General features: G+C 40.8%; 1 protein-coding gene across 14 annotated transcripts; it reads right to left on the reverse strand.

The window, feature by feature from the left end:
• Positions 1-372: 372 nt before the first annotated feature.
• Positions 373-27,333, reverse strand: LOC117603721 (uncharacterized). 14 transcript variants are annotated; one of them, XM_034323140.2, is made up of 36 exons: positions 27,161-27,333; positions 25,920-26,107; positions 25,584-25,791; positions 25,322-25,495; positions 25,021-25,245; positions 24,682-24,946; positions 24,488-24,605; positions 23,474-24,399; positions 21,636-23,376; positions 21,390-21,551; positions 21,109-21,235; positions 20,809-21,023; positions 20,603-20,727; positions 19,669-19,911; positions 17,665-17,800; positions 17,482-17,585; positions 16,720-17,398; positions 16,466-16,645; positions 16,183-16,395; positions 15,810-16,112; positions 15,194-15,736; positions 14,939-15,108; positions 14,275-14,427; positions 13,502-13,664; positions 13,277-13,438; positions 13,011-13,198; positions 6,412-12,913; positions 5,889-6,329; positions 5,532-5,805; positions 5,226-5,449; positions 4,926-5,143; positions 4,473-4,853; positions 4,038-4,388; positions 2,992-3,957; positions 2,625-2,807; positions 373-2,544 (listed from the first exon to the last, which is right to left on the reverse strand). In XM_034323140.2, exons 2-36 carry the CDS (start codon positions 26,071-26,073, stop codon positions 2,452-2,454), a joined length of 17,310 nt encoding a protein of 5,769 aa, XP_034179031.2. In that variant the 5' UTR covers positions 26,074-26,107; positions 27,161-27,333; the 3' UTR covers positions 373-2,451. The 14 variants fall into 14 exon arrangements, with proteins under 14 accessions (XP_034179031.2, XP_034179032.2, XP_034179030.2 ...); XM_034323141.2 differs by having other exon boundaries at positions 13,038-13,198; positions 13,502-13,676; XM_034323139.2 differs by having other exon boundaries at positions 13,502-13,676.
• Between the last annotated feature and the right edge of the window lie 181 nt (positions 27,334-27,514).

Here is a 27,514-nt window from a genome sequence, read left to right on the forward strand (position 1 = left end):
TCTCTCAATTAAGTCCTAGGAAATTTGCCAAACCGATCGTTTTGCAAACATGATTAGCTTGATATGTATTTTAAGAAACCTAACAATAAGCTACTCTATCGAGAATCTCTCATACATCGATCAAGGAAATTACCGTTTAATACAATGATTTACACAACAAAGAAAATGACTATTACAATTTACAAATTTTACCTAATATAAAGTTGAAGACAAATTGCATGGATCTCGCGTTACAAGCGTAATATTTAAAAAGCAACCGATATCGCTCAATATAATAAAACTATTTTTTTTTTCTTTCTATTTTTCTTTTTTAGATAAAATACTCGAAAAATCCTCGCTAGAGATTCATCGCGTTAGAAACAATATACAATATACAATCAGCATCGATGTGTTTAGTCGAATACCGATCAGGTATGAATTTACAAAATCTGCGAGAAAACTTCATTTCTTTTTGTTTTTTTATACAACATTTACAAATGTAATATTGTTATCCGACACGTCAATAGTATACAAGTGGTTTTTTTTAATTGTAAGCGTTGTACCTTGTTCCGTACTTATTTTTTAACGCTTAAGGTGATAATTAAACTTCTTTAAATTGTACATAAGTTACTATTGTAACGTTAGGATCGCCTTACAATTGTATCGTGCATAAATGCCAAAGAATCGCATTTAAAATACATTTTTATTGCAATGTATTTTCTTATTCGCATTTACATTCACATATTCACCGGTTACATTACATTCTTTACTCTATATTCGCCTGCATATTCTATTTTTTGTGATGTACTTTGCTCTCTTTCTCCTTTTCGTTCTAGCAAGTTTATACATACATATAAATATAATGATATCGGTTACGTTTACAGTTTATGGAAATCTTTAATTATATATATTTTTCTGTTCTCGTTTTTTAATTGTACAAAATAAAAGTTTTACGAAGATTCCATCGAGAATTTGTATAAATTCATAGCGACACATCTTTGCAATCGAATACTCATTGTATATATTATTTTTAGTTTCTTTGTATCTTTTCCCCTTATTACTAACTGTGAAACTTAAGAAATGACTGTGTACTTTTGTGTACATGCGATATATCACTTTGTAAATATTATTTTACATTTGCGAAAAATAAAATTGCGAACATGATTCATTATCGTTAAGTCATCCTTTTATCCTTGGAACATTCTATCGTTATTTGTGTTCCAATAAGTTTCGAATGAAATTAATTAAATGCTAAATACAATTCTCTTTTATCCTTTTTTATGTATTTTCTTTCGTTATGTGATAAATGAAACGTTGGAGTTATTAACACTTTGATAAAAATGCCATGTATGGTAAAACACATTTATCAAAAATTCTTCTGTCAATAGATCTTTATATATTATTAAAAAATAAATTCAATTGTTTTACATTACATCATTGTGTTACAACGTTACATCAAGTATTAGTATAATAGAAACAATTTTTACATCATTTTTTTGAAGTCCCTAGTAATTATATATATATATAATTATATACACATGATTTGTATACAAATTTTCGCGGTTCATAATAAAAATTCTTTGAAGGAAGAAATGTTCCTTAATCATAGAAGTTTGTTCTCTTTGATAATATTTTTTTTTCTTTTCTTTTTTGATCAATTTAAAAGCATAGTTTGTATTTCTACAAGCATAGTATGAAAACATAAATAATTGCATCACAAATACAATTTAAAATGAACATTCACGACGGCAAAATGTTTGTATACTTCATCAAAATTGTATATGACAACTATTATTTATTGTTTTTTCTTTATATATATATATATATTTTTTCCTACGAAACGCTAACAAATCGAATTACACAATAAAGAGGTATTTACAAAAATGAAGGTATCAATAGATTTTGTACGGATTTATTATCATATAATGAAATAGTTATAATTGTATATAATTCTAAATTAGATACTGTTATTTTACATAATTCATCTGGTGATTCAAAATAACATGGATTCTCTACTTATTTACAGATACAGTGCAATGTATATGCAATAATAATTAATAAACGATTTATATTACAATAAAGGTCAACTAAACGTTGACCCTACTCAACATACAAAGATACAAACTTTCTGTATACATACACACGACCCATAAAAATTTGTTTCTCAATTATCTCGTGTCGTGTCATTTAAAGAGTGTCCGTAATATACAAGCGATCAATGTTCTATTTTTTGTAAAGTAAAACTAATATTGTACAACTTTGGAGGAATGTTGTGATGGCATAGCACCAACTTCACTATGAATTCAATTAGTCAAACTGCAATGGCACTTTACAAATTAAATAATGTGTCTATGTATATATAAATATATATAAATATAATATATATATTTATATATAATTCTTTTCTTTTTTTTTCTTCATGTAAAACCTACCCAATAACGTAGTAACAATAACAACCGTGGATCGAGCTCTTTAGTTCATCCACTTGCGGCAGTTAGGCGCGCCACATGCGCATGCTATCTTGTGCTGGTCATCTTCTATGTCGAATTTGTAATCGTATGCCAGCTGTAAACAAAGAAAAAGAAACACCATGTATAGATCTGTTCCCCAAATGTTAATTTTAATATAATATCATTAAGCCATACCTCCTCGCCACGTGAGATTCTTCGCTTTGCAAAGATTATGATTCTAAGATCACGTTCGACCTCAACGATTTCAGCGACACAATTCGGGTTACAAGAATGATTGATATACCTTGCAAGACCTCCGCATAACGTCGCATCGACCACTCTCTCTTCGTCCAACCGGAACATATAAATACCACGATTCTGTAACAAACATATATTCTAAGTTTTTCTATTCTATCATTTGATTATCGTTAGAGAGCATCATTGTAGGTATCAAAGATTACTCCACTGTCACTTGTTCAGCACGTACCGCTTGTCGGGTAAGATTTATTTCAACATTTAATATTGCGATACAAATGTTATACAGTAATAACTATAAACATACCCTTGCTTCATACTGCTTCTCCCTAGTTTCAGCCAATTCAGTACGAATTATCTCGCCGATGTACTCGATGACCATAGTGTGTTTCTCTAAATCCCGTGCCGCGTACAATCCCAGACCTTGGATCTTCGAGCGTGCCAGGTACACGTTGTTACGCCATTCTTGCTTCATCTTTTTGTACTGTGAACTCTTGGAATGAACGAATTGTTTCGAATAGGGACAAGCCACTTCACCGGCGACGGTCGCGGTCGGGACAAAAGCAGCCCTGGCCGACGAACCGGTACGCTGCGTGTGCGGCCTCTTCCAAGGAAGCTGATTTCGTAGACGAGCCTCCGTTCTCGCGCTACCGGTTGGATTAATCGCTAACGGCAATTCTAACAACGGATTTCGACCGTATTTAAATCTGTAATCGGTTAAGGTTTCGATGCCTGGAAGACTTTCGAGAACACGAACGACAGCTGGCTCGGTTAGTCCAAATAAATCTTCGCCAGATACGTAACGCGGAAACAACTGGACACTGTGCGTAGATCTTCGTAATTCGGCTAACGGCTCGAGGATCCTGCTCCAAACGGCACGAGGCGTTGCATCCCTTAATTCGACGTCCTCTTGCAAAGGTTCCTGTACAAGTACTCTGAATTCTGGTCGGCCGGAAACATCATGGATAGAACACACGTAACGGCAACGTTTGTTCGGCCTTCTCATGCTCCAATAGAATCTAACGATTTTGTATCCAACAGGGTATATGTAATTAGGTGTGTGAAAATTGGCTAGCTGATGCGGAAGCAACTGTCCGACGCTTAAAAATATTAGACTTCCGACTCTCAACAGGTGATTGTGTTCCGAATGATGCATCACAGCCGCAACTTGTCTGTTCTCGTCTCGGTTAACGTACACCCTTCTGTATACTGATAACGTAGTCAACTCGTTATCTTTCTCGTTCTTTTGAACGTGCTGAGAGCAATAGGTACTCTAGAAAAAAAAAAGATATATTTACAAGTGCAAACCACTGAAAGCCTTAGAATTCTAAGATTTGAAATATATAATTTTACCTTATTCTTATAAAAAACACAGCCATCTTTAACGGCGCAGCCAAGGTGGTACACGTTGGTGCAGCGCATTTTAAAACATTTTACTGTAGCTCCCGGCTTCTCGCAAACGATACAATTTAATACAAGACTATGTTGTAAAGCGGTATCGAGATTCATCAAGGCACCATTTACAGTTTCATACACATCTTCCGACCATAGGGCACAATTTAAGTGCACCCATTTATCGACGTCAAAATTAAGTAATCTAGCAGGACCATCAGCTGTACCATCACCTTGACTGTGACAAAACATGCATCGTCGACTGTCTTCCGCTTTGGCAGGTACTACAGTCACTCCCATACGGAAAAGCATCTAAAATAAATTATATGTAACGTTTTATTATGTACAATAATAGTATATTTCTTTAAAGTTATATTTAAATATAAACTATCGTACCTCAGTGATTTCCTTGTCGGTTGGTTTCTTGTACTTAGTTGGAGGTTGCATCGAGCCAACAGACCAAGCTTTGTACCGCAAGCCTCTCCATACTTTAGCAGGTGGTTGTGGTTCAGTCGATTCAGTCGAAGACTCCTCCATCACTGAATGTTTCTTCGGTCGTTTATCATCTAACATTTCATCCCTTGTTTCAGGCAGGTCTTGCTCTTCCTTCTCCATTTTAATTTTAATTTCAGGTTCCTTCTCTATTTGATCCACTTCCATGTTTTCAACATGTTCGACCGGCTGTTTGACCACAAATTTCTTTCCCTTTTTGAAATCATCATCCAATACCTTAGCATCTAATTTATTATGACACAGATGATCTACTATTGTAGCAGCCTAAAACAAATTCACGTTAAGTATACTTTTTTATATTCAATATAAAATATAATAGAGAAAAATATGGTTTACCTTATCTTGCGTGTTTGAAGGTGTTCTATGCATTAGGGCAAACTGCATGTAACAGGCTGCCGAACAGAAACATAGTTCATCGCCAGGCTCAGCTTCTTCCTTACTCAAAAATGGTAAATCTGATACTTTCTTTCTTATTAAACTATTTAATATCACAACATCGCAATGACGACAAAATTTCGCGGCGCCATTCAAAATACTTTGTATATCAATCGGGGCTAAAAGTTGAACGAAAAGTTAAGGAATATGTATTACAAAGTTTGTCTAAAAAGAAAAAAAAAAAATCGTTAGTAAACAAACCTCCTTCTTTACCATCTTTTCCCTTGGTTCTGTAAAGACCTAATTTCTGACTAGGAGGAGTAGTAGTACGTTCTACTATCTGGTAACCAGTAGGAGGAGCAATATTTAAAATATTAGCCAAATCCTTAAGTACTCCCATTATATCATCCGCAGCCTGACTGTTCAATGTCAATGTAACTGTTATGTTGCCATCTCTCAAAGGTATTGGAGGAGATTTTCCAAGGCTATACGAGAAGGTAATTCTTTAGTTAACAAATTAAAGTTAAAAAAAATGCATTTCACTATACATATCGCCGTTTTACATACCGAGGTATTCCTAGGTTCTCTTTGTCTTGCTTAGAGGTATCCTTAATGTAAGTTGGTTTCAGTCTAATTGGTATTGGTGAAATTAAAGGTATCACGGGTGAAACTCGTTTCAGCCAATCCGATTCTTCGTCCGATTCTTCTTCGATTAATCTCAAACCTGGGAATCGATGAATGAATTCTGGGATGACGCATTCGGGCGAAGATGAACTGACTATCGTGTCAGGAGAATCGACGTCGCGGTTCATTGACAAAGAATTCTCTTTCTTTTCGTCGGCTGAAAGTATACAGAAATATTGATATTAGATAAACCTTTACACGAGCGAGTAAGAATTTTTTAAATATAAATTACAAGCTTACAATCGTCCAATTTAAGAGGCGGAAATTCTTGATCATAGAATCCTCTTTGAGTGGAAGCAGGTTGCTGAGGTGGTAAGGGTTCTAATTCACCGAACGGTTGGGTGTTATAGTGATCAGATACACCAGGCAATGTCGCAGATCCGTATGAACCAACTAAATCTCCTGTTCTGGTACTATAATCCTTTTGACTACCGATTTTCGTCAGGTCCCCCGAGCCAAAGATGGGGCACACGCCGTAATTTCTACCAAGAAGTGGTTCTAATACTGCCATTGGTTGAAGTTGCCGTAATTGTATCATTAAATTGTCAATGAACGTGTCGTAATCCTCGTCTAAGCGGGATGGTTTCCTAGCGCGCTTCTTCTGAGGCGCTGTAGCCGCGTCTTTTCCCTGGCTTTGTTTCCGTTTCTGTTGATATTGTCGCCTCTTGAACTTCTTGAGATCTGAAAACATGAAATTTAGTGGTTTCGTTAAATTTTTATAATGCATTTAATAGACCATGAGAAATGGTGTTTCATGACATACCAGTTTTGTCGTCAATCGATCCATCCATAAGCTCCTCTTTGGCAGTAAGAAAGTCTTTGGTATCGGTTAATTGGGTAGGTGTACCGCTAGATAGAACTTCATCAAGAACTTCCTTTTTGACTTCCACTAAAGGCACTGTGTGTTGTGCATTTGCACCCTGTGACGCCTGGGCTTGGTGGCCCACAGTGTGAGACACCGTATGAGGCACTGATGGCGGTATTGTGTTTATATGCGGGGATTGTTGCTGGGTCGAGACAATGGATTTCAGGGTTACCGGTATCTGGGGTTGAGTTTGCTGGCTTTGCTGCTGCGGCTGAGCAGTCGTGACAGTCGTTAACACTTGGGACGTTTGAACGGTACTCGACGATACTTGGGTGCTGGACTGGATACTTTTAGCAGCCACCGTTGTGATCACGGCTTTCGTTTGGGGCATCACTCGTGAAACGGCAATAGCGGTCGACACGCACTGTTCCTGAACGGGGACAGTACTGTTAACCACAGGATCGTTTGTAAGCTTTGCCTGGGGCTGAGAAACGATCGGTTCCTGTTTGATGGCCGTTGTCGTCTCCGAGGTTTTGGTCGCAAGCGGGGGTGGTACTTGCTTGCTGATCGTCGTCGTCGGCTGTTGATTCGCTTGAGTGGCGACAGTAGTAGTCTTCGGAGGTTGGGTCGTGATCTGTTGCTTGACGAAGGTGTCGACCACCCGTTGCTGTGATAGAACCGGCGCGGATGTGGAAAGCGGCGGGGGTGGTTTAGGTGGTTCCTCCTTGGTAGGAGGACTTTGCACCTTCGAGGACGTTACCGATTGCGACAGAAACGATGTCTCTCTGTTTAAAACTTGCTTGTTGCAGGTGGTCTTGGGTGCTGGCACCTCGTTCAGCAAAGGTGGTAACACAGAGAACGGAGTGGGAGGCACCGGTCTAGCCAGCTGCGCCTCCAACGACGGTACCAACGGTAAGCTGGGTCCTTGAGAAGAACCGGAGCACAGAGTGGTCGTCGCGCATGCAGTGTTCTGTAGAAGTTGTTTCAACAATACATTCTGCGATTCTTCCATCCTATGGGAACCAGTAGAGCTCTTATTCCCATCCAATTCCAGCCTTGCGGTTGGTGGCTTTTCCAGTGCCGATTGAGGTTTGCAGTTGGATTCCTCTGACTCCTTCTTCAAGGGTGTGCTTTGCGCTAGCCTCTCAAGCTCGTTGCTCTTCCCGTCCACTGCCAGATGCCCAGCTAACTTGTATTGAGTCGGACCAGACGCGAGCTGAGAATGCAACAACGTTGGCGTCTGAGACAGGGTCGACTGTAAGATACTTGTAGTGACGTTGATGCTGTTGGTGCTTGTAGTAACTATAGGAGGTACGATGGTCCTGACGCACTGCATGGACGTGGTCACGGTCGTCGAGGTGGCGTTAACCACCACTCGAGATGGTGCCGAGGAACAACCTGAACTTACTTGCAGGATCGCTTGAAGACTCTGCGTCCGTTGCACCGACGTAGCCATAACAGAGCTCAAGAGATTGCTGGTCTGAGTTGGAGCGGTGTTGGTTCGATGACCAGCGATGGTAGGCTTCGCAGAATTGGTGCCAGCTAACATGGCGTTCAGTATCGCGTTCGAAGTGATCGAGATCCCTGAATTCGTTGGCGGTCTGGGTGTGATTACAGATGACGTTTGCAGGGATATACTACTGGTAGGCTGCGACTGCATCGCACTCGATGCGACTCGTAAAAACGGATCCGAAGGGGTGACCTTACACAAAGTAGAAACAACGCTTATCGTAGAATTTGTACTTTCCTTTGAATGAGGAGTATAACTAGCGGCCGTCGTCTCCAAATCTGCCTTGCACGTGGCTGTTGAATGGGAGGTGGTTATACATGTCTGCAACCGAACGTTCGCGTTACTATGCAGATTATTTACAGAGTTTGGCGCAGACGAGCTCATCGTGGTCAGTATGTTTCCTACTTTTGACACGGAGATTGCCGAGGACACCATGGTGATGGTCTGATTCACGGTTGTACAATTTTGCGAGGGATTAGTCTGTAAGGAAGAAAGTAACGTTCTCAATTGATGGGACACGTTCGCAACGTTCGACGTCAATTCGGTAGGTTTCGACAGAGGAGAAAGATGAGGTACCGTGGTTGTACACTTTTGCAACTGCGCTATGGTGCTAGCTACCAAAGGAGCGCTCTGCTGAGGAATCGGAGAGCTCTTCTTCGGTGTTACTTCTACAGGAGGTGAACTTGTTTTCGGTTGTACTTTTGGTCCTTTATTTTCGTTCGTCAAAAGATGCTCGTTATCCGAGTGCTCTTGCTCGAGATCCATCAAAGAATCTTGAAGTATATTCAAAGGTAAGGTGTCCAGAGGTGTTGGCAATTCGTACATCATGCTCGACTTCCTGGATCTATCTTCTTGAAGCATATCACTGTTTGCCATTTCTGGTTTCGACGATATGATGTTGTGTAGCATGTCTAATATATCGTCAGACGACTCCTCCATTATACCACCCTTCTCCTCGTTAAGGCAGTGCGGTACATAAGGTTTGCTAGTTTCAATATCCGTACACAATTCTTGCTCGTGCTTCTTCTCTTTCTGAGTGATATTCAAGTTACTGTTATCCGCGATGCTTGTTTCAATTTCTTTTGATTTATTATTAACTCTTTGAGCTTCTGACGTTGCTACACTTTCGTCTTTGTTCTCGTTCTCGGCTGGCTCGGAATCATTCTCCAAAATATTTACCAAAGATAAATCGTCGGTAACTGGTGATATTCTTTTGATGGAGGAAGCACTGTCCGTCTTGCTATCCGCACGTGAGTTCTCTCTGCTTATGGTGTTTTCAGCAGGATTATGAATTGCCTCAAGCATACTTTCTAGTTCATCGGTCGTATTCAAAAGATCGTTCTTCTTCTCTTCGTTGGATGTTAATTCTTGACTGGAAGCTGTACTCGTCGCTACGTTCGCGCTTGAATTATTCACGCCAGTTTCGTCCGAATTTTTCGCTGAATGATCAGTCTCGTCCTTTTCATTTCTCACCTTCGCAGGCTTCTCCAAAACATCCAGTTGTTTCTCTTTCGTCACAGAGTTACTATTACCATTCTCCTTTTTAGGGAGATCAGGAATGGACATCTTCGGCGTGGACAACGTGACAGACGTTGGTTGCACGCTCAATATCAATTTCGTAGGATTACCTGACTCCACCGTTGTACTCGTCGCGGCATTTTGCACGAAACTCGTTATTTTATTGTGTAAATTGGGCACCGAAGATATCAGTTTGTCGGCGAATGTGGTCTGAAGCTTGGTGATTTCTATACTCGGCGAACAGATCGTTGCTAATGGTTCTGATTTCATTGTACTCTGCTGCGAACTAACAGCAATGTTCTCCAAAGCCGTTTGACTGAGTTTCGCCGCGATTTTAGCGTCCGCGACGATGCTAGCCATGGTCGACGGTAGTTGCTTTTGATTGTTGAAAGTCGAAGACACCGCGTCCTTTGTCATGTTCAATGTTGTAAAGATAGAGGTTGATTTAACGGGCGTTTCTGTTGCTACTAACACGCTGGTAGATATGCCGGTGATGGTATTTTTGTTGTTGCCGCTGGCAGCGTTTGTACTTGCCGAAGTTCCTAAGGCTACGGTGGACTTGTAGGTAGACGGTACACCTATGTTCGCATGATGAATGCTAGAAGGTGGAATTTGATTGTATAGAACATTATTACAGAACACGAATGACGGAGGACTCCTAGTTACTTTTGATTCTTTCTGCGGTTTACACTGATCCTCGGCGGTCGATTCGGCAACGGCGTTCTCTTTCGGCGCCTCGGATACAGCCGGGGTCTCAGTTTTCTCAACCTCTTCGGGGCAAGATTCCTTCGACAGGTTGTCCTCAGGCGACTTCGTGCTGGGATCAATGATCACAACTTCGGATTCGCTGACGAAAGACACCATGAGATCTTGTTCAGGCGACTGATCCATGTAGGCGCCGGGAGACGGATCGACGCGGAGTTCCTCTTGATCAGGCGACTCGGGTGTATCCGTGACGGTGACAAAGCTTTTACAAGATTGCAAGGTTCTCACAATGTCCAGTCTGAGGCCCTTTTTGTTTCTCGGATGAGAGGGGACCAGGTCTTCGTCGCTGAGGATCGGCTCGTCCGTTTGGGATTCCGGATTCTCGATCTCCAATATTTGTACTAAATCGTGTCCTTGACTACCCTCGTTGACCAACGCCTGACAAAGAGAATCGTTGCTATCCGCTGATAAGTCTACCACCATTCCAGGTTCGAAGAGAACGTATTCCTCCTGCATGTCGCCTTCCAGCGTCCCCGATATCACGTCGACCAGTTCGGAATCTCCGAACTGGTCTATGACCGTAATATCGTCGCTGTCTCGTTGCGCAGTGGAGCTCAAAGTTACCTCCGTGTTCACAATGGTTTTATCGTCGTCGTAGTCGGTGGTGTCGGGTATAGGCTCCATCTTGCTGCTCGGACTACCCAGAGTTAAGGGCCCGTTATCGGACAAAGACGTTGTTTGCTTGGTCTCTATGGTGGTCGGTGGTGTCTGAGGTGGTGTTCGTGAATCGTCATCGAAATCATTGTAGTCTGCACACACTAAAGAATTGATTTTCGACTGTGGTATACCAGTCTTCCTGTGTACCACCACGGAAGTGTTCGGTTTCTCGTCTATATTCAACAAGTGCGATTCCGAGGTTTTCCCTTTGCTGGTCTCCGCCTTAGTCGACCACATGGGAGAACCACCCCTCAGTCCGAGTTTGAAGTATCCATACCTTCCAAAAATGTTTGCAAGCGGTATCGGATTCATTGGATTATGCGGATTGCCTCCACCTCTGTTCGTGTGATCCGTGGAAGATGTTTGGTCTTGCGTATGAGATTGTTGATGCTGATGGGACTGTTGTAACTGCTGCTGTTGTTGATCATTCGTTACCGTCATGTTGTTCGAATTCGGAGCGTAAGAACCATGCGGTGTATGCGGTGTGTGTGGAGTGTGCGGTGTTCTTGGTGTTCCTGGATTCTCTACGCTTTGAGGTCGATCCGGCATCGCTGGACTGTTGCCAGTGGATTGCCTTCTCTGCATCTGCATGGGCGAACCACCGACCATCGGACTTCTCGGCATCGGAGAACTGGGCGGTTGGGACGTTTGAGGATGGTGAGTGTTGTTCAGTTGATGCTGCAGCATCGGCGACGTCGAAGGATGATTACGAGACATCGGGCTGGTTGGTTGATACTGGGATATCATCGGTGAATTCGGTGGATGATGAATTCTCGTGTTCATCGGGCTAGGAGGTTGAGAAGTTTGGCTCAATTGTTGTTGAAGCATCGGCGAGCCCATTGTCTGTTGAACCATAGGACTGCGAGGCATGGGTGAACTCGGAGGTTGTCCATAATTTTGCTGAATCTGTTGGTGAAGTTGAGGACTCGGAGAATTCGCAGGTTGGGAGACCATCGGAGAACTTGGCGGTTTCTGCATCGTGTGTTGTTGCTGCTGCTGCTGTTGTTGTTGTTGCTGTTGCATTTGCAAAAACTGTTGCCTCTGCTGTTGTACTATTTGTTGCTGCTGTTGCTGTTGTTGCAGCATTTGCTGTCTCTGCTGTGCCATTTGTATTGTACGCTGAGTAATAGCGTTCTGGCCATCTTGAAGAATACCAGCGTTCTCGTGCTGCTGCTGAATAATTTGCTGTCTCTGGAGCATTTGTTGATGTTGTTGATTTATCAGAGATTGTTGCGTAGGTTGAGGACTTCCGAGCGGCGAACGCTGTCCATATACAATTCCTCCTTGCAGTTGCAACCGGGGCCTTTGTCCAGGCTCTCCCACAGCCGGTGGACGGACGAAACGTTGAGTCAGACCGTGAACTCGAACAGTTTGATCTCCGATGATTTGCTGAGCGTTTCGAGTATCCGGAGTGAAGGCGCCCGGGCTGGTCGCAAGTCTTCCACTGATGATTGCACGATGTTGCGGAGACGTCATTCGATTCCCTGAAGGGACACACATTCCAGGCGATGGCATAGCACCAGGACTGAAAGGACTTTCCTCGTTCTGCGAATGCGGAGTTCCAATCCTAGGAGACTGTTGCATATTGTGAGGCGACATTGTTCCTGGATTTCCTGACTGAGGATTTCCAGGACTATGTTGCAGTAACGGTGGATTCGGGCTATGCTGGATGATGGGGGTAGCCGGTGAATGCTGTATCATGCTTGCAGGAACATTTCCAGGTCCCGGGCTTTGAGAAACCAGCGCAGCAGGACTGTGCATCGGTGATTGTTGAGATGGCGACATCAACGGTGAACACGGTTCGCTATTTTGTTGCTGAGGTTGTCTCTGTTGCTGTTTACTATGATAGTCTTGTATCAACATGCCGTGCTGACGAGTTTGCTTGCGACTCGCGTCCAGATGTTTCTGCAATATCGCTTGCTCGCTCGAGATACGTTGCAGTTCCGCTGCGTCGTTCTCCGTAAGTTCGTTCCCAGATTTTCTTAGCTGACGTTGCTTGCTATTGAGAGACTGTAAAATTCGGAGAAAATTTAACTGTAATGAGACTGTATCGTTTAGTATGCTATAAAAAAGAAAACACCGCAACATAAAAACATTCTATCCTTACTTTTCGTATTTTACGCAGCTTTTGTACCTCAGTTTCGTAATACTTCAACTGTTGTGTCAACACTTGGTGCTGGTGATTTAGCCACTGCTCGTACTGCAGTTGTACTTGACGATCCTGTTCGTTTACAATGTTCTCCGGTGGCGTTGGCGGAGCGGGAATCTGAGAGATGTTAAACGTAGCAACCCTTGCTGTAACAGGGAAAATATAAAGGTTCGATTTAAATATGAACTTAAAAGTTAAGTATCAAACTTATTTTTGACACTAACGTTCAGGTGGAGTCTGGGTAGCAATAGGTTGCCTGGGCACTTGGGTTGCTAGTTTTGTTGCATCCGGTACTGCCTGTTGCCAACTGTTACCTGGAGCGGATGGCGGTGTTGGTGTACAAGGTGGCCTAATTACAGGAACTCCTCCAGGTACTGATGTAATTCCTTGTGGAGGAGAAGCAAGAGGTGCAGATCCCAAAATATCTGCTTTAAATCTTTCAAACTCACTGTCACTTAATAGAGATCCTCCAGAAGTCGTACTGTCGCTTTGCTGCTGCTGCTGCTGCTGTTGTTGTTGTTGCTGTTGCTGCTGCTGCTGCTGTTGTTGCTGTTGCTTTTCTTGTTCACGTTTTTCTTGCTCCAACAATTCCTCCAACAATAATGGTTGTTCCTGTGAACACGACTACTAACAGCTTATCGAACCTCCAACCATTTGATATAATATTATGTAAAGAAATACATTCTTAATTTAATTGAAATGATAATATGCAATCGTATAAATTGATATATCATGAATTTATTAGACAGTGAAATAAAGCACACTGATCACTCTAATCAATGAAAAGAATACAAACATGCAAAGATACTACTTCTACGATTATTTTCATCAACAAAAACAAATCATTTTAATGATAATTTTGAGTGTATAATTTTGATAATGTTGAATCAAATATCATGATGAAGCTTAATCCTTTCCTTATTTAATAACATACATGCACACGTAAAAATGCAACATATTTTAGTTCAACGAAACCTCGTTATAAATACAGTCACTGATTAATAATTGCATCTTTTTTTTCATGATTAGAATTTTCGCCATCCAAGGATTACACTTGCTCCTATCATCAATTATGATTTATATGGAGGGAAAGAAAAGAATACTAGTGCAGAAATACTGGGGAAAAAAAAAAAAGAAACTTGACGACATAATCGTTGACTCTTAGTATCATTGCAGGTGATACTTTGTGCTGAATGCTGTAAATTCCCCAAGTCTTGCTCACCTGCAGAAGCAAGGGTCTTCGGTGAGGGTGAGGTGTCATTGCGGGCGTACCAGTATGTACCACAGGGGCCATTGGTGGACCCGCCACGGGTACTGGGTGCCCTATATGGACTGGGGGCCGCGTCATACCCCGCCCACCTGGGCACAGCCCCATCTAGACATGCACCAACACCAATGCATTGCAAACACCCAGGCGAAAACACCATTTTACCAGCCAATACTTTTATATTAAATAAATTACTTGTCTACGGCTACAGTTCATAGCATATTTCAGATCTCATCGTCTCGCTCGAGTTTACTTATGTATACTTAACAAAACTTGACACCTCGTATTAATACAATCACGTGAATTCAAAATGCTACAAAGTTACAATGAAACACAACTTCAGCTCGATTTCACGTCGATTCAAATACACATGTCAGTAGAATATTACAATCTCTAATGTAACACGTGAAAATTGATATTCAATCTTCAACGACGACGACATAGTTTTCATTATTCGTGTTACGTACTCCTTGAAGCGTTTGTTGCTTATTAGGCTACAAGAAACTCTCGTCTCCTCGTAGTTAGAGAAAAGTGTTAATATAATTGCGTAAAAAATACTCAAAATTAAAGCGATGCAAAAAACTTGAGAACATCTAGGCTGCGTGTAACATTTACAAACCTGTATAGGTCCGGGATAAGGCGGCGGTGGTCCAGGATACGGAGGTGGAGGTGGCGGGGGTGGTGGCGCCAGTGGCATACGTGGACCGATCATGTGATTCACTGCAACCACTCTACCAGCCACGTTTGGTACACCCGTTACTCTCATACTAAGACGTTGCTGTGGAGTTACTGCAATTAAAAGAAAACATCACAGAAAGGTATTACTTAAAAATTTCTTAAAATCCTACATAACGATACAATTTAATATGCATACCTTGGATATGCGTTTGTGGTATTCTTTGAGGGTGTCCTGGGAATGTGGACGGATAACTGACCGTGACGGTGTTAGTCGACGTAACAACTCCAACTGCTCCATCAGGCGAAAGCAACCGAGTTCCTGGAGGCATAGGTCTTCCCATTGCCGCTGCTTGTTGCACGTGCTGGTGCATTTGTTGCTGCACAACAACAGCTTGAGCATGCGACTGAGGCATAATCGTAGATGGTTGCTGCGGTGTTTGAGACGCGGTAATGGGAGCTACTGTTTGTGCTTGCGTCGGAGCATTGGACGTTTCTGTAGGTGTTTGTACAGTGGTTGTCGTACACGTGTCACTCATATCTGAATGCACCGCGCTAGTTCCGCTTAATTCATTCGATTTTCGCTCCTCGTCCTTAACTTCTTTCTTCTGTTTCTCTTCCTTGGTCTCCACCTCGACTTGCTCTAAATCTAAATCAAGTATATTTGTTTTCTCGCCACCGGTTATGTTGTCTAATTCAGGATCCGCGTATTCCAAAATATTAAAATCTGCTCCCATTTCAGCTGCAATGAGAAAATAGCTTAATATATTTGAAACTCCTCGAGAATGTTATTTCGAGTGTAATCGTTCACTTACCAAGGAGTTCGTCATCATCGTCACCTAATTCACCTAATATTGCACTCACGCCCTCTCCTTCGACCTCGACCATCGGCGCTCCTTCTTGTTCCAATTTCTCAAGCTCTGCAGTCACGTTGTCCGGAATCTCTGATGGTTCAGACGGACTCACAGTAGCTTCGCTAACCGTCGTTGGTATAAGAGGTGCTCTTGTCCCAACCGCTTGCGAACTTAACATCCTAATTCCTTGATTTAAATTATCCTGAGGTGCTCGTACAATGCGTTGACCCATATTTTGACCTTGACTGGTATCTATAATCATTACTTTCAATAATTGAACGGTCAAAAATTTCATTCAATTTTAAAATCTGTAACATGAAGTACATCTGCATACCTGGAAACCTTTGTTGTTGTAAAACATCATAAGGTTCTGTAATAGAATTTCTTACAGCTGGCATTCGCGTCTGTATAGTTTGATTCCCTTGAAAATGTTGTTGAGGTATGCTCGCAGCCACCTGCGGTCTTTGCAAAAGCATCCTCGTACGTGGATCCATATTCTGAACCCTGGCATCCACGTTCCCTGCCACAGGATGCCTCGATGTTATTCCTAGACATTAAATAACAAACCACGATAAAATACACATCGTCAAATATAACAATAAATAACAGAAACATACCAATTTGATTTCTTATCAGAACATTTGGCTGCATAGGCATCCTGGGTCTGACAATACCAGGAGGAAGAGGATGCCTGAAAGTACCTTCACCCGTGTTGCTTGTCGCTTGAGAATGTTGCGGAAGTTGTACATGAGCTGTGTCGAATTGCTGTTGGTTATTTTCAGTGTTGTTCTGACCATCTGAAAATCAAGATACTTGTAGATATTTGACTCTAAAAATATTATGTCTCTTAATATACAGCCAGTTAACGTACCTTGGTTCCACGTAGTGCTGGCAGGTTCCATCTTTTTACTAAATTGTTGTCTTTGCAAAAGATCACGTAACTGTCTATTCACTTCTGGTTGTTGATTGAACACTTCAGGCTGCTGCGAATCTTGTCGAGATTCCGGCCTCGGCGAGGAGTAATTTGGAGCGGGCGAGGGAGTAGGAGGCTGGCTACTGTATGGATCAGGTGTACGAGATGGTGCATATACATGGGTAGAAGGACGAGTAGTAGGAGCATTAAACATAGGCCTTGGTGTACCTGGTGGTTGAGGAAACACGTCGCTTCTGGGAGACGTGGAATACGAGGGTGTACCAGATATCTGTGATCTGGGCGTTTGGGAACCTTGAGAGTAAGCATCGGTATTGTCAAAACGTTGAAAATGGTCCTGAGATTGCGACGAGGCTGGCGACTGTGGGAAATCGTGAGGGGATTGCGGAGCTTGAGGAGAAAACGGAGACGGTGGTTGAGTGAAATTGTTCGGCATCCCAGGCCTAACCACTGTCCCAACTGGACGAGTCATGGTCGCACACGGTTGATTGGGTAAACGTGGTATACCTTGATGAGGGCTTTGCGGTGCTAATCCTCGCGTAACTTTCACAGGAGGTGTCGCAAATGTATTTCGTGACCCAGGTGATGGCGAGGCTAGTGGTCCCATATGAGTTCCATCCTATATAATTTTCATAAAATATTTAGAAAGATGCTCCTTCCTTACATTTCTATATAAACTTGAAATTATAATATAAATTTTACCTGTGACGTAGACACTTGCAATTGTGTGGTTAATCCTGTGGTATTGTCATTACTTATTTGAGTTGTATTGTCTTCGCTTATTTGTCTATGAACTCTAGCGATAGCTGTTAAGCAAATACTCATTAGACATGAATAATATCTAAATTGCATTATAGTTAACATGTGTAACTCTATGTTATATACCATGTACACGCTGTTCGTGAATAACTTGTTGTTGCATCTGTGCTTGTTGCTGGCGTAATGCTTGTAATTGTTTCCATTGACGTTCTTGTTCAGCTTCTCGGCTAGAACGATCTCTATTGGAAAGTCTTTCTTGTTCCTGTTAAAAATGATTTTATTAGAGGCAAGAAATGGTTGTAACAGAGGATCATTATATTCTTGAAGTCATTGTTATTGACACCTACGATCAACATGATTAAACAAAGACACGTTTTTCTTTTTAATGATTGATTAATTAAATAATGAAGAATATAATGATCCATTCCTTTTTGAAGCAATATAAAATATACAATAAGGCAAATTGACAGTCAGCCAAAGTGTACTTAAAGTTTTAACATTCAAGTAAAATGATGGCATATTACTAAATTAATATAATTAGCAAAATCTGAATTCTTCTGTATGTGCAACACAGTTATAACCAGCCACCATCTAGAGTAAATATTATGTACTTAAAGATTCATAAAAAAAAAAGGTATGTATATATTTTAGCACATATAACACCCATAAACATTCGTCTTAGATTAATTCATAATAGTTTCATGCATTTGTTCCATTGTACACCGAGAAATATACGATTAGAAGTATCAGACTTTTACTTTGTTATAGATAAATCGACTAAAATAAAAATAAAGAACAATTTGTTATGTTGATCAAATACTACACCGGTTTTAAATTGTATCATTAGCGGCTAAAGATTTTGCCAGTGTTATTAAGTATAAATTAATAGCGTTAATTAACTACACAACTGTAACAATATAAATACATTAAGTACAAAAGCTAGGACTACTAGTTTTATAAGTCTGAAAATATAAAAAGCAACAAAAGTTAGTAAAACTGACTACATCATTGTAGGTGGGATACAACGTACTACATTGCAACAAATATCTACAAACAACTCATAACATAAATCATAAGCAATATACTTATTGGGTATACAGGAAGGAAATTACATATTTTTCAAAAAAATATTTCTGGAATAATCAGGAATAGGAATAAAAAAAAAAAAAAAAAAAAATTGTGCTACCAGTTGTCTTCAACATGCCACATTCAATGTAATAATAATCTATGTAAAATAAAAAATTTATAATAATACAGTTTAACGTAAAATCAAATGAAATTTACACATATATATATAATGAAAAGTGTCTGATCAATTAAAATAAAATATATACATAGGCAACACTAATCCATTACATAAACCAACAGTCTGAAATACAAACTAAAATCAAGGATACATTAACAGTATAAATTATTTTAGACATCAGGCGCTTCAGACTGTTGGTAAAAGTAATTGAATTATCACTAGGATCGTTGCAAGACACTACAAATTCTAATCTTTTTGTTCTAAGGAAAAAAAAAAAAAAAAAAAGTGGACAAGGAACACAAAATGTCGATCAGACACGTGGCACAAGGCAAGACACTAGAGGCACAGAATAGGTGGCTCACCATAGCCGGGGACTGTACAGGTACAGTGTGAATAATTGCAGTGGGTGGCGGATCGTAGTGCTCCTGGCTGAGGGAGGGAAGGGTGCGCATGATTTCAGATGGGGTGAGCACTCTAATCTGGTGGTCTACCGAGGATAATTGGCGAACAGGACCTACCCCCACCATAACGTTGGTAGTGGGGGATGACTGAGAAATGCTCAGACTGTTAGCGATAGTACTGGTACTGATCGTAATGTGAGCAGGTGTAGGACGTTGCTGGGATGGTGACGTTTGATGCTGCCCTTCACCGGCGCCCGTGTTGCAGTAAGAAGAAGAAGAAGCAGTTGCTGATGTGCAAGGCGTGGCTGGCGACTGAGCTACTCTAGCCTGGCTACCGGATATCTCTTGGTGTGCCAGGCTGTTAATGGAGTTAACAGAGTTGACAGAACTGGGCCTGGGTGAAGAAGAAGGGGTCGTGGATGTTGGAGAAGGACTCGGGGAAGTAGATGTTAGCTGCTTCGGCGGTCCCTGCACCGCACACACCTCCGCATGATGATTACTGCTAGCTGTTGACACTGTCACTCCTGTTCCGGACACAGTCATTCCATTCTTATCCTGTGTTTTATCACTGCCCACCGAGGCCAAAAGTCCGATCTGCCTTTGGTTGGAGGCCATAGCTACTACTGGAGAAACTTGAGCTGATGTCATAGTTGTGACAGGTTTGGTGATGATGGTAGGTGCACTTGTTGCAGTGACTGGGGTCGTGCTTGGTATATCCTTGGATATCTGTCGGTTCAAGGGGTGCCTCGTTCACACACTTATAGTATTTTTACGGCTTACAATATTTCCAAAATACATCATACAAAGGTAACAGTATAAATTTTTCCAAAGGATTTCTAAGGAATCTCGAAGGACCGCTATTAAGGGAAGCTAGATTTATATTGGTATTCCTAAATAATCAAATTAGCATCTACGCTTCTAACGAAATTATGATCTGTGACCGAAGAATGGACACTGTTAGAAAGATGACGATTTTAATTTTTAATGTAAGTAGAGAATATGCTTCGATATTTGTGTAAATTAGATAACGTAGTAACATTCATGATGGTGATTAACATAAAGGATAAGCAATCGTATATTATGTCCAATATAGATTAAATATACTTCAATGTAGCGTATAGTGATTTGAATGTATATGTTGTGCATGTAAGTTATTTTCATTATTTATGAATTCTTTACACTATACGTTTTCTTCAATATTCTCATCTGTACATTATCAACTTTCATGACATAGATTAAACAAATAAAACTTGACTAATTTCAAATACGGGTATTGGACACAAAGGACAAGCTGTTAGTTTGACCTGTGTGTTAGCACAAGACATTTTTTTAAGATGAAAATGGATACATATCACATAAAGATTCACGCTTCTCTGTCACCTGCATTGCTAACAAGATATCTAGATATTAACCCTACCTGTTGGGTCTTTTTCATACGAATTGCAGCCCTGTTATCCCGCGCCAACGTTAGGTATGGAGCTTTTTTATCATTTGGAAGCGCACGCCACTTCTTCAATATTTGTTTGCATCTTTCTGACCAAGCTTAAATAAAACAGGTAGATTTATGGTCGAATTACGTTTATATTAATAATAACGAGAAAAAAAAAAATGAATTACACATACCTGGATATTCTGTCTTCCATTCCGGATGGTTAAGATTAGCATACAGTACGGAAGATATAGTTGCTCCTGAACCTAAAGCTTCATCAGCTTCCATTTTAAGATTACTTCTTTGGTTGTATGAAATTGTAGTACTGCCTGTTTGCGTGGTACCCTCGTCATCAGGGTTAACCCACGGACTTCGTGGTTCAGAGATAGCAGGGCTAAATTGGGGACTACTATATAATGGAAAGATAAGGAAAGGATTAAATAAACATGTTGTTTCATTAATTAATCTTAAATTACATGTAAATATATACGTACTTGCTGTATTCTGAATGGTACGGAGATGGTGGTGGAAAACTCATTGGAGAATTTAAAGTCGATTGACCAACAGAGGGTAGTGAACCTGGTACTTGAGGCCTTGGTATAGGCATCGTTGTTTGTATACCTATAAATTTCACGATTAACATTAATTATTCTTCACGGGACCGTCCGTGGGTCGGGAATCTGAGGAAGGGGAAGTTTAGGCGAGGGCCAGGAACTTCAAAACCCCGGGGAAACCTAGGATTTTAGATGAAATTATATAAAAATGATATATTTACCAGGATGCGGTGAAGGAGACACAAGAGGCGTCGTAGTAGATGACGGATGTGGAGGTTGAGTTTGAACCGGAAAAACTGATGATTCTTGAGATTCCTGAGATTCATCAGTTAAAACTCCTTTGAATATCTCTTCAATGTCTTTACTATCCATATTAGTTAAACCTGATAGAAATATAATAAGAAAGTTGTACTATACTAATTCAACAAAAAGAAAAGACAAATTGTTTCATACATTATGAAACTTACCTGTATCTCTGACCATTGATTCTAAATTGAAATGTGGACTAAGAATGTCTGTCAGCTCGTCTTTAGACGTGCCTGGGGTGTCGTCCAGTTCATCCAAAGCTTCGCTAGCTTTTGCTAAATCTTCATCTTGTTCGTTCATGATAGTATTAACAAGATCACTGTCAAGTAAATCGCTTGAAATAGGTAAGATATCACCAAGAGCTTCCGTATCGCTACCATCGTCATCCATCATTTCTTCCCGCTTGATCGGTGTTTCTGAAGGTACTTTATCTTCTTCTTTTTCTTGTTTAGCTTTAACTTGTTCCATCGCTTTCAATTCATCCTGAGACAGCTGAATGGTGTCCGCATTTCCAGATATATTTCGTTCGCTATCCGATTCGCTACTACTTTCCAGTTCTTTATCTTTGGTGGTATCCATAAGATCTTTCCCAAAGAATGCCTCTTGCATGTAGGTTGGAAAACATTCAGAAAGTTTTGTCTTTGGTTTCCTTCTCTGCGGTTTCCTGCGCGGTTTATCATCGTTAACACCGACCGTCGAATCAGATGGTTTTTCAGGATCTCCGTCTTCTTCTTTATCTTTACGAGTACCTCTTATCCTAACGATAAAACCTCCGATGCCGAGCTTTTGTAAGTTACGCTGACGTTTACGTCTTAATATTGGTACACCATTTTCGGTAGTATAAATACTAAAACCTTCGGGCGGTGGTTGATCGCCGCGTGGTGTCCATACCATCCCTTCTTTCAGTACCTCAGTAGGTTCATCTTTAACATCCGATAAATCTATTTTCCCTCCATTTTCTTCTAAAGAATTATCTAAACTTCCACCGGCAACTACAGACTCTATCGTAGCCATTATATCAGCTTCCTTATCTATCAGATGATGCATTTTTCTTCTCTTCTTTCTCGTTTGTTGGTGTTCAGACGTTAACGATTTAATGTGATTCATACCAGCTTCGGACAAATAAACACCGTCAATCAAATATTGTTGCGGGGAAGGTTTGTACAAATCGGGGCTGCGCGACGTTGGCGGTGGAGAACGGGGATATTTATTTGGCTGTGGTTTAGATTGACTTGATAAAAGATGCGGCGGTGGGACATCTCTTGGACGACAAAGTATACAAATATAACCTTCTTCCGCACACTTTTCAGCCTCTGCCTCACTTTTGATCGAGTCACACGCGCAATGTAACCACCTTTCACATTGTATGCATTGTATTATCAGGTCTCCCTCGTTGTATGTTTCTTGACACGATATGCAGGCAGTGTGCGACGCGCATGGACCACACTGAGTGTAATTCTTTTGCCAACTACTATTGAATCCTGGATCGTTCGAACCACACGTTTGACAGTGCGCACACCATTTGCACTTCCACGTACCGTGCGGCACGTAATCGAGCGGTGGATCCATACAGTAAATATGATAACTGATATCACAATCATCGCATAAAATCAAACGACCCTCGTCGTTCCTTTCGCCGCAACCCTCGCACACTGTACAATCAAGGCACCGCCAACCCTTCTGTAATATTACTTTAGTAACTTTGACATTAGCGCAATAAGGATGATAACATTGACCACATTGCGCGCAAGCAATTAAACACCCCTCTTGGTCAGTGCCAATTGCACCGCACATCACACAAATATCTTGAGTCAATACAAATTTATCTTTTGCTGAACATAACACAAGTCTATTCTCGATGCCTGGTTCATCTTCTTTCGAGAATGAGTCCGACATTGGCCTCTGAAATGAACAATAACAAATTTAAGTCCAATTTTCTCAGGCTGATTATTACCGGTAATTATCAAAGAAATATTTAGTAAAAAAAGAAAAATGTTACCTGTAGTCCTACTCCTGGTACTCCAAAGATACCTCTCATTTTTGCCTTGGGACCACGTTTCCTTCCAAATTCTGTCATCTTTTGCCGTTTTTGATATCCAACCTTGCCAATTCCTTTCGGTCGCCCGATGATACCACCGCCGAGACCTAATCGTTTCTTTGCTATTTTAGACGCACAGAATGGTTTACCCTTTCCAAGACCTATAGAATACAGCGTTTCCTCTGATCCCCCTTGATAATCGAACTCAGACGAATCTCCATCACCGTACAGACTTTCTTGCGACGCGCTTAAACTCAAATCACCACCGTAATCGTCGATATTATCTTTCCTTTTTACAAGTGCCATATTTTTGCAGTGTAAACAAATATATTCATAGTCAGGTTTAGCTTCTTTACGGTGTTGGTAAGTTAATGGATCAGCCTCGGGGTCACAGGTACCATGAACAAACTTTTTACATGCACTACATTGAACCATTTCTCTATACGCGGCAGCCCGATACGCCTTTCTACAAAGGGGACACGAAAAACCTTTGTTCCTTTGTTGGTAACACGAATCACATACAGTGTAATGGGAATGCCACCGTGATGAAAGACCAGCGCCTGGTGTACGGGAACCACAGTCTGTACATACACGGCAGCACTTACACTTCCAACCGTATTTAGGTATAGATGTAACAATTGGTCGTAAACAACTAGGATGATACGCTTTCTCACAACGTTCACACAACATTACTTTCGATACATCCTCCGGTTGACGGCACACTTGACATACTCTGCAAGATACACATTGCCAGCCGGCCCTTACGCCAGGCAGAAGTGCCAAACCGACACAACTACCATGGTAATGTTGGCCACAGATGGAACACATTACTAGGTTGGAAACATCTCCCATCCCACAGCACTGTATACAAGTAACATCACCATTCACTAGAACAAAATATAACGTATAAATCTGTACGCTACTCTACTCTACTTAACAAATAAGATAAAATAAAGACTATCACATAGGACTTACACAAAAGTGGAACTTGTCCCAAGTGCTGACTGCAAAAAAGAGACAAGGTTTTCGTATCCTGGAAACAACTCGAGGCTGCAGCGCATGGTAAATGAAAATAACGATTGCACGATGCCACCTGTATAGGAATAATATTAAACTGTATATTATATTGATACGGTAGAATGTTTGAATCATAATAAACGAGTATTAACTTTGCAAGGAATTCCGGCTCCATAATGAGAACAATAAGCGCAACGTCTCGAAGAAGCCTGTACTATTGTTGGACTCAGCGCTTCTGTTGTTAATTCTTGGGTACCGTTTGACCATACTGCACAAGACTGATGAACATAATAGTGCCCGATTGATTCAAATAATGTTCCGATTTCCGGTTCCTCCGAATATCCCACTATGGTTAATTCCTCCACTGGTTCCGTAAAATTTGTTAGACTAGTATTTCTACGAAGAATAGAAATTGAACTGCAGTAATGTTAATAATGTTGTTTATTATATATATGTATATATTCATTAACATCGTGAAATAGAAGTAATACCTGCACTTAGCTAGACTCTTCTGTCTACGGCAAGTGACAGCACCAGGACCCACTGTACGCGGACTTTTGTCCCCGGTGGTTATATCAACAAGATGGTCAGTTGTATCGTCACGATTGGTAGACTTTTCAGGGGTGAAACCTTCGGGACAGGTAAATCTTAATAATTCACCCTGCCCTAGCTGACTTCGTTCACCCAAATTACAGAAAGCGCATACTTTGCCAGGCCTAAAAAAAATGGCGGTATTTTATTATAACTGACGTTCGTTTAAAAAGAATAATGAGGGGTAGTAAATATTTGTACCATTGTTCTGGAAAGTATGGCGGTTCTTCTGGTGCTGGCATGCATCTCTCGCTGTTAGACATCTCTCCGTCAGGAGTAGCATCTTCACCGAGACGAAGAGGACTTGGGGATTCTGAGTGCGTATCGTCATCTTTGCTTTTAGTACGTCGCGGTACACCTCTTGCGTATCCAAGACTATACAAAGCGTAATTTGTTATTTCGAACAATTTTAATGTACAGGTATATTCTTGGCTCAATTCAATGAAATACTACAACTACTAACCCTTTACCCCTAGTAGTTCCTCTTCCAAAAGGTCTACGAGTACCTCCTCCGCGCGTAATTCCAGGTGGACGTTCTTTCCTAGGTCTACCTGGACCACGCCGAATATTCAAAGGTTTACCTCCAGGAAGTGGAAATTTCTGGTACCGTAAAGGATCATGAAAAGCTTCATCCGGGGTTACTGCAAGAGAAACAAACTTTTGTGCTTCCTCTGAAATGATATACAATTTTTTACAATGACATTATATATTAAGAAATTTCGAAACGATCGAACCATCATTTACGACAGACGCGTCGAAGCATGTTTAGGGATACGTATATTGAAACGTATGTACTTACTGTTACCAGGAGTTGTCGACGAATGGCCAAGCAATTGATCCGAATTGGCTGGAGAAACAGGAATCCCTGTTGTTTCTTCATCTTCATCTTCACCATCAGAGGCTTCGTCTAATTCCATTTCTTCCTCACCCTCAAGACGCTCTTCATCATCCATGGCACCTCTACTAGACCTGTGTTGCTATGTAGTCCTGTGGATGAAGAAGCATAAGATTTGTAAGATTTATTTGTAATTTATTTGTATAAAAATTAATAATATTACCATACATATTTAGGTATGAAAGTAAAATTAAATTTGACCTTGATTACATCTTCAATTCTTGCATACTTTTTGAAATAAAATCTTCTACATTTCCACTGATAATTCTCCTTTCTAGTTTTCTTGAAATTAATGCATCTTTATGAACAAAACAAATCCCTCAAATGCTCCAAACTGGCACAACATATAGACTTTCAGCCCATAGGCTGTTAATCAGTAATCAGTTGCATTTGAATCAACTTTTATAGGTATCAATACTATAAGTGCATAGCTTTTAGTAAGGAAATGTTATTTTTTATGATAATATCATCTAACTATGATCACTTAAATCCATTAAAATTTGAATGATTATGCAAAGATTTGGGTGTTTTCCATTCATCAGAATGTAATCAAAAGCATTTATAAATGAAAACTTCTAATTATACGAGAATTATTATCGATAATTCACATATAAATGATTTACAAAACATATCAATCGTTTTCTGACGATCGAGCGCTTATTCCCACAGGCGTATTATAAATTCCCCATGGTAACATTACTTTTCATTGAAAATAAAATTATTAGTTTCGCTGAAAAGCGGGTTTCGCTGTTAACGAAAACACTGGTATCGTCTCCGTGTCTGAATTCATATAGGTTTTAATCTCTTTACAGTAAAGACCTCAGTCAGCTACAGCAGGATGGCGTGCCGCTCGGCAATCGGCGGTCATTCCACAGTGGGGAAAACCGAGGCACTATAATCACCGACGGTATACCACTTTTCATCACCGTGGATCACAAATTGTTCTTGTCACTATCAGACGTATCACCACAGACGAAGGATCGTAAACCGGCTGAATTAATCCCTGCACAATTAACTTACGCTAAATAAGGTAGAGATGAAATTTTGTTGGCACGGCCTTTACGGCGACAGTACGCCATTGCTATGTCAGAGTTTGCAGGCTATAAACATACCCGGGCCGCCCGTAACCACGCCGGATCACGTACCTTTCAGTTACTGTTGTCTCCTTAGCAGTTTCATGGCGGCTTTGCACGCGGAATTATCGGGATCCTCGTCGAAATTCGCACGGCTCATCCAAGTAAACATCTTGTAGTAACAGAAAAAAATGTCACAAGCTGCTTGAACGGAAGAGTACGCAACTGACGAAGCGCTAAAGTCACGGAGTCCGGATGTCGGAGGAGAGTTAGAGTGCGCACTAGGTTGGATGGAAGTACGTGCTGCCACCGTCGTGTAATAAACGAAAATGCATCAATACCAGGTGATCGTATAAAGAATCCACCAATGAAACTTTAATTAATTAGTAACGCTCATAATCAGTCGCATAAATGTTTTTAATTTCA

The sequence above is a fragment of the Osmia lignaria genome, chromosome 11 (assembly GCF_051020975.1).
Source record: "Osmia lignaria lignaria isolate PbOS001 chromosome 11, iyOsmLign1, whole genome shotgun sequence".
NCBI classification, from domain to species: Eukaryota; Metazoa; Arthropoda; class Insecta; order Hymenoptera; family Megachilidae; genus Osmia; species Osmia lignaria.